The sequence below is a fragment of the Rattus norvegicus genome, chromosome X (genome assembly GCF_036323735.1).
Source record: "Rattus norvegicus strain BN/NHsdMcwi chromosome X, GRCr8, whole genome shotgun sequence".
Classification (NCBI taxonomy): domain Eukaryota; kingdom Metazoa; phylum Chordata; class Mammalia; order Rodentia; family Muridae; genus Rattus; species Rattus norvegicus.
In genome coordinates, this window is record NC_086039.1 from 70,490,029 (window position 1) to 70,498,323 (window position 8,295).

The following is an 8,295-nucleotide window of genomic DNA, read 5'->3' on the forward strand; positions in this document are numbered from 1 at the left end:
GTCTTCTTCTCTGGGACCCCAGCATGCTCTTACCTTTGCTCTTCTATCTAGCCTCTTCTATTAGCTTCCTCTCTGTGCATTTTCCTAAAGCTTGCCTGTTAACACCTTTAAGTCTTCTTGTCATGATTCTGTGCTTCACCACCCCACCCCCTTCCTTCAAGTTGTTTTTAATCGGAGGTTAGTAGAACTCTTGCTTAGTACACGCCCCCCCCCCCTGCACCACCCCCCCAGCCTGGTAATCAGAGCCACAAACTAATTCTGTTGGAGTTCAGAACTCTCTTAGCATCAGGACTGAGTAGGGAGGTGTTACTGGCAGAATTGTGGGATTCAGGGTTAGCTGGTTGAAGGTAGTATGCAGGGGGAGGAATGTGCATGTGGAAAGTCTTCCAAGGGCTCTTGATAAAACTGGGCAACTCGGAGGACTGATAGATCCTCACAACATGTGAGGAGACAGAGCATCTGCGTAGCCTGACAGCAGGGATGAGCTCAGGGAAGAATGAGATGTTTTCATGCTGCCCACCTCAGGAACTAGGAGTTCAGCACTGGGGAGGAGGGGTTGGGGAAGGTGATAGGACCCTGAAAAACATGAACATCATGGGGGATTTTAGACTGGGGGAGTAAGAAGGAGGCTGGGCATTTTCTTTCTCTAGGTAGCATGGTGACTCCAGATTTCAATGTGGTATTTCAGGGATCCCAACAAGCCGGTACCCCAGGATACCAAGTTCATTCACACCAAGGCCAACCGCTTTGAGGAAGTAGCCTGGTCCAAATACAATCCCCGGGACCAGCTCTACCTTCACATCGGGCTGAAACCAAGGGTTCGTGATCATTACCGAGCCACAAAGGTAGCCTTTTGGAAGCACCTGGTACCCCATCTGTACAACCTGCATGACATGTTCCACTATACATCCACGACCACGAAAGTGCCGCCGCCGGACACCACCCATAGCTCCCACATCACCCGTAGGCCCAACGGCAAGACCTGGAGCACCAAGAGGCCAGCCATCTCACCTGCCTACAGCAATGAGAATGCTCCTGGGTCCTGGAATGGGGACCAGGATGCAGGGCCACTCCTGGTCGAGAACCCTCGAGACTACTCCACTGAATTAAGTGTCACCATCGCTGTTGGGGCCTCTCTCCTGTTTCTCAATGTGTTGGCCTTTGCTGCTCTCTATTACCGTAAGGACAAACGGCGCCAGGAGCCCCTGAGGCAGCCTAGCCCCCAAAGGGGAACTGGTGCCCCAGAATTGGGAACTGCTCCAGAGGAGGAGCTGGCAGCATTACAGTTGGGTCCCACTCACCATGAGTGTGAGGCCGGCCCCCCACACGACACACTGCGCCTCACAGCATTGCCCGACTACACCCTGACCCTGCGGCGCTCCCCCGATGACATCCCACTCATGACTCCCAACACCATCACTATGATTCCCAATTCCCTGGTTGGGTTGCAGACCTTGCACCCCTATAACACCTTTGCCGCCGGATTCAACAGCACCGGGCTGCCCCACTCACACTCCACTACCCGTGTATAGCTCTATCCCAGAGCACAACCCATCTCCCAGATCCCTCCCTCCCAGATCCACAAACACACATGCACACACATACACATATATGTACACGCACGCACCCACACCCTACAGCAGACCCATCTGCACAAACACAGACAGATGTGGACATGCACCCGCATGTACAAAAAAACACAAATCCAGAAGAGAACCTGAATAGGCCCTTCAAATGGGGACACATATGAGTCCTTGGAACCAAGGGCCCATGAAATAGCAGCTGGAGCCAGCTCCTTGAGCCCGACCACAGACACTCCTGGGGCCCTGGAAGCCACAGCCGGACACCCCCTTGGTGCTTGCCTTCTCGGAACTGCACCGTCTACCAACTGCAGACTCGGGAGCTTTAAAGAGCAGGATAGCTCTTCCTCCCCCAGACTTGGTCTTTTCTCTGGGTCTTGTTTTTGTTGATTTTTTTAAAAAATTGGAACCAATGCTTTTCCAGCCCATTGAATGCTAAGAGGCTCTGGAAGGGAGGGTTCCAAGATCAGGACTCTCTGGTTCTGGGATTCCCAATGTCCATACAATCAGACCAAGGAGAAGGACTCTCCAAGACAGTAACAGATTGGCACAAGACTATGGGGTGAGAGGAGGAAGAGGCTAGCAATGGACAGGGCTGGAGGGCCATCAAGGACAGAGCACCAGCTGGCTCTTGGGCCTCCCATAGAGGACTGCAGAGCCTACAGGATGGCCTATTTCTTCAAAGGCCAGCAGCATCAGCCTGACTGGAGGAGCCTAGGTTTGGTAAACTAAGTACTGTGGAGGCCCTGACCTTATTGGGCCCCTGGGTATATAATCTGGGTTCTGCCTCTACCCTTGGGGACATGATATCAGAAATTTGCCCCATTTTCTTTACAGTCTCTTTGTGTCTGTCATTTCTCTTTCAAAACAGCAGTGGTTTTTTTTTTTGTTTTTGTTTTTGTTTTTGTTTTTGTTTTTTCGGTTGTTGTTGGCTTTTTTTTTTTTAAGAAAAGTTCTTAAAACACTAACAGAAACCCATGGAGTTTGTCCTTTGTAAAAATTTTAAACACAGTGTCTTGATATAAAAATAAAAAATCCAGTTAGCACTCCCAACCTGCCTCCCTTGCACAGGCTTGCCCCAACAGCCCCTGGAGCCAGGGGCCTGCTCAGGCTGGAAGCTCAATGCTCCAGCAGCCTGTGGCCTCCTGCCTTGTAGCACCTACAAGTCTGGGCTCTGCTCTACTTGTCCTGGGCCCTCTGCACAAAGCCTCTCTGATCCTAATCACCTTGCTGTACCATCCTCCTGCCTCCCGGCGCTTTGCGTTCCTGCAGCAGAAACCTCTCATCGCCTCGGGCCTCCTAATGAAACAGCAAAAACAATACTTCTTTCCTCTGCCACCAAGCCACCACCACTGCTGCCACCACCTCCTCCAATGCCACCACTACTGTGGTCATCACCTTGCCCTCATCTTGGACTGGTGGCTAGGAGGAGGCTTGACCTCTGACCTGCTGAAATGCTTTTCTCCTGTGGAAATGCAGTACACGTGGCATCAGCTTGTGGCCTCCTCTGTCTCCATTGACTTACAGGAGGGCCATTCTTCCCTCAAGGGATGTAGGTTTCCTTTTCTGTGAATTGGAATAGCATAAGTCATTGGAGATCAATGTCTTTGGGGGACTGTCATTGAGTGACTCCCTAACAACTCTGGGGGATGGATTCAAGGTGGGGCCCCATAGGGTTAGCACTGTGGGGTTTCCTACTGTCCTCTGTGACTGAAAGGCTGCAGTTGAAACCAGCTCATCGAGTGTGACAGTTGGGCAGGGTTGCTGATACTCAGAAGCCAGGAATAGAATTCTTCAAAATGAAGGCGATGAGCCATCACAAGGAAGGATGATGTGCGAAGGGGACCAGTGCAAGGTACTGTATACAAAGATCAAACCCAGAACTCATACATGAATGTGTTGCCTGAAACCAGAACAGTAAATGGCTGACCCAACACAGGAACAGTTACCAGAGGGACTGGGAGAGAAAGTGCATGTTCAGTGATTTCAGGATTGAAGAATAGCTTTGGGCCCTCTCCCCTCTCTTTGTTTTATCCTCTATAAATTCTGAACAACGATACTAGCATATAGTAACAAAAATGTCAGGGAGGACCTGGGAAGTAATCACAGAGTGACTGTTAAGAGAGAAGTCACCCCAGTGGCATATAGTCCAACCTGCTTACACCTGGATGATGGAAGAACAGGAAAGGGAGGACCAAGAGTTCAGGACTATCCTTGGCTACATGGTGAGTTTGAGGCAAGCCTGGGCTACCTGAGAATATTGAATATTTCTCTCTCTCTCTCTCTCTCTCTCTCTCTCTCTCTGTGTGTGTGTGTGTGTGTGTGTGTGTGTGTGTGTGTGTGCTCTCGAGCGCGTTTACCATATGTATCCAGGTGCCCTGGAGGTCAGAAGAGGGTACACAATGACCTGGAACTGGAGTTGCAATGTGGGTGCTAGAAACCTAACTCAGGTTCTCTAGAAGAGAAGGTGCTAATACCCTAAGCCATCATTCCAGCCCCAAGACCCCATCATGAGAAAACGAAAATAAGTAACAAAAAAGAAACCTAGAATTTGACCCAATCGTTTATGATCCTGTCGTTGTCATGGACTTGCTCTAGTCCCACACTGGTTAGGCATCCCAAAGCATCAGCAACTCTAGCTTCAGTGAGCGAGTAGGGAGAGCTGGAGAACAGCGACATCTCCAGGTCAAAGGCTCTGCTGTTGGGTTGCATTGTTTGGCTGGTTGGATTTTGATTTGTTTGTTTTTTGTTTGTTTGGTTGGTTTTTGTTTGTTTGTTTGGTTTTTTTTTGTTTGTTTCTTTGAGATAGGGTCTTGCTAGGTAGCCCTGGCTGGCCTGAAACTTGATGTGTAGACCAAGCCAGCCTGGAATTCACAGATATCTACCTGCTGTTTCTGGAGTGCTGGAATTAAAGGTGTGCATTGTCATGTCCAGCAAAATATTTTCTTTTTTAAAAAGATTTTGTTTTTATTTTTTTAGATGTATTTATTTTATTTTATGTGTATGAGTGTTTTGCCTGTATATATGTATGTAAGCACCATGAGTATGTCTGATGCCCGTGGAGGCCAGAAAAAGGAGCTGGATCCCCTGGAACTGGAGTTATGGAGAATTGTAAGCTACCGTGTGGGTGCTGAAAACCGAACCCAGGTTCTCTGCAAGAGTAACAAGTGCTCTTAAGTATTAAATCAGCTTTCCAGCCCAGATTTTATTTTCTGTATATGTCTGTGTACATCAGATCCCCTGGAGCAGTAGTTACAGGCAGCTATCAACCATGGGTCATGTGTGCTAGGACCTGAACTCAAGTCCTCTGCGAGAGTAATACGTGCTCTTAAGCACTGAGCTATCTCTCCAGCCCCCAGGTTGCTTTTTATGTTTGTTTTGTTTTGTTTATTTGAGACAGGGTCTCTCTATGTAGTCCTGGCTGTCCTGGAACTTGCTATGTAGACCAAGCTGGTCTTGAACATATAGAGATCTGCCTGAGTGCTGGGATTAAAGGTGTGTACCATCATGCCTGGTCCTGGGTTGCTTTTCTTTTTAAATATAGACAGAAGCTGATTAGGAACGTCCAATGGTTGCCAAATATCTACTATGTAACAAGTGTGCTATGCCCATCTTCAAAATGTGACTTCTGAATAAAGACCAAGCTGTGTTCTTTCATGGCCTGTGTGCTGCAATCCTTCTGAGGATGACAAAGTGGAAACAAGACTAGGAGAAAGCCAAGAAGTGACATAGGTGTGGTCAGGAGGTGCTCTGGCTACCCTGAAAACTCTCAACAGTAGCTGCCAAATGAAATGACTGTGCTATGGCCTTCACCCTCTGAGGGCCTGGATGACGCTACTGCTTAGGTCCATTTTGTCTGTATTTTTGTGTTTAACTTTTAGTTGCAACTTTAAGATATTTCCAATGAGGCCTCTCATAATAAAGAGACTCTAAATTAGGAGACTGTCTCGTGGGGGTGATTCAGACACACCATTTCTTCTCACACACTCAAGATGCCGTAGCAAAGCAGAGACCCATCAGTTTGAAGCTTCAGTTGGTCCTCACACCTTTTAAAGGCCTCGGCGGGCAAGATAGACAGGATTTCAAGGTGATTGACAGTCATCATAGACCCATGTGGTTTCATGGTCTGGATGGGCCTCACTGCTGAGCAGGGGCCCTAAATTCATGTCGCATAAATCATTTGTGTTTATAGGCTATAGGAGTAGGGTGCTAGACACAGCTATCTTAGGATCTGTATTTGTCGTGTGTGTAAAGGGTCAGTTGTTTAAAATCCCCATGTAAGAATGGTAACCATGACTGTAGAGCTGCCCCTGTACTAGCTTATATAAGTATCAGGGGTGAAGATGCTCACCCTGGTGGGAACCATGCCCAGAGGAAAGCAATCTAGCCTTAAGGAGCCTCTGGTTGCTCAGATGTGCTCTGTATCATGGTCTGCCCCGTAACATCTAACCCAGCATATCTGCGGCACACCTGCTGGTGGTCTTTAAAACCCCACCGGAAATAGGACGACTGTGTTCTTCAGCCTCAGGACTACCTGTTTGGATGAGAAAAGGCAAATCTCACAGTTACAGATCAACAAATGTGAAACTATTGTGTGTGTGTGGTGGGGGGCACAAATAAACACAAGACTCCTTGAGGATCAGTCATAATACAAAATAAAGATACTTTTTCACTATACAGAGTCAGGAAAAAAACTGATGATCCCCCCATTCACCTCACCCCCTTTCATGGGGAGACTGGGAAAGTCCATAAAGAAAAGGTCATGACTACAGTTGCCTGGAATTAGAGAAAACATTCTTGGAACAAGACAAATTTCAGAATGAGTAAAGGTAGACATAGGGGGCTTGAATGCAAAAAGATTCTGCTTTACTCACTAGACAGATTTACCAACTCACCCAAAGCTTGTAAATTCCCTTTTCTAGAGTCCAAAATGTAACAGCCAAGTGTAAGGTGTGAGAGGTGTTGTTCATAAGAGTATATCCCTCAAAATAAAGGAGAGAAACATCCTGCATGTGCCGTCTTGCACTCATCGGCCACATGTCGTATCCTCTGTTCAGTTAGAGGCTCTAGACTGCAGCAGAGAGGACAACAAAGGATGCTTGGAAGTCAGTGGTGGGAACAGAGAAAGGACTGGAGTGTGCCTGGAGAAATGTACCCAATGTGGGTAAATCATTATGGGATAGCTAAAGAGAAAAACTGTAGGTTTTGTGTATTCATGTACTATTTGTGTACTATGTAGCCCCAGCCAGCCTCAAACTTGCTATGTTTTGAGGCTGGCCTTGAACTCATAGGGCTCTACCTGCCTCTGCTTCCCGAGTGCTGGCTTGAAGCTGTAGGTTTGTTATGTGTGACTGACTCCATCCAAATGCGCCAAGATCTGACAGGTGGAAGTTGTAAGAAAACAGATTTGGACTCAGCATTAAAACGCTGCTCTTTTTTCCTTTTTTTTTTTTTATAAATCTTTCATTTACTTATTTGTTTATTTGTTCTTGTGAGTTGCATTTTCTTTGCTTTTTTAGACAGGGTCTCGTGGAGCCCGGGCTGGCCTCAAATTCACTGTGTAGCAGGATATGACTCCAACTTCTGACCCTCCTGCTTCCATCTCCTGAGTACTGCGACCACAGATGTGCACCCCCATGTCCAGATGCTGGGAATGGAACCGAAGGACTTATGCGTGCTAGGTGAGCTCCATTCCCACTGAGCTCCATCAGAAGCCCTGCCCTTTCCTTTCCTCCATAAAGAAAAAAATGTAATAAAAGTTTCAGCTGATGATTGCGGCCTCTTAGAGTCTTTTGAAATTTATTACCAATAGTTTCAAAGGGGGAGACAAAAAACCCAAATGCCCTAAGATCCCAACATGAGCACTTTGATGTAAGTAGCACCCTGCAATTACGGCACACTTGCCCAAAGGGCAGCAGTTCTCTATCAGCAGAGATAGCCAGGCCATGACTGGACAAGCACTCCATGAGGCTGATGCAAGGGTGGTGAAATGTCTGATTAAAGGACTGACCAGATAACCTCTGGGCCCGCTGAGATCGCGTGATACTTGATCTGCAAAGTCTCATGATAAACTATTCAGGAAAATATTTCTGGAGCAGAGGAGCAGGGTAGGCCAGAGACAGGGAGATTGGAGGCAGAGATAACGACTGGCTAAGAGGTGCCTGCTGTGAGGGCTACGGCTAGTTTTCATCTCTGTCCTCTTTACTTGAAATTCCAAATCATGCTTTCAGAGATATGGCCTCGATAGTCTGGGCAGGCGAGTGATCTTTCCCTGCTTCAGAACAATCTCTCAAGGCCATTGCAGACTGGATCTTCTCAAAGGGTTCTCAAGTCATGTAGGGGAGTCCAAGTCTGTTTCCCTTATTCCCCACCTTCTCTTAACTGAGGCCTGCTTCCGAAGCAAAACAAGGTGAACCCTTCTGCAATCTGACCCCTGAACCAGCACACTGACACTGTGTCCTTCCCTTCTCCGGGATAACCAGCTGCTACACAGCGCTTTCCTCACCCTCTCACATGCCTCATTCTCGTTTCTGCACTTTGCTCTGGGTTGCTAAGGCATTTATAATGTCCAGGTCCAAGCTCAGAACAATCCTCACAGGGGCCTACTATGCACAGCAGAAGGCAGGGCCCCTTCCTCATCCTCACCCCTTGTAGTGCTGAACTGCTTAGCATTTGGGGACTTAATGCCCCAAACAGATGAGCACACAGTCACCTC

At 47.7% G+C, this 8,295-nt stretch overlaps 1 protein-coding gene across 9 annotated transcripts in view; it reads left to right on the forward strand.

The window, feature by feature from the left end:
- Nlgn3 (neuroligin 3) overlaps positions 1-7,352 on the forward strand; it is a 28,130-nt gene extending 20,778 nt beyond the window's left edge. For 3 of the 9 annotated variants that reach the window (XR_010061165.1, XR_010061166.1, XR_010061168.1), the window contains 2 exons: positions 689-3,805; positions 7,100-7,352. Coding sequence is in view for 3 of the 9 variants with exons in the window: in XM_006257054.5 (XP_006257116.1) it covers positions 689-1,532 (844 nt within the window). In the remaining 6 variants the exon portion in view is untranslated. 9 annotated transcript variants of the gene reach the window in all.
- Positions 7,353-8,295: the final 943 nt, after the last annotated feature.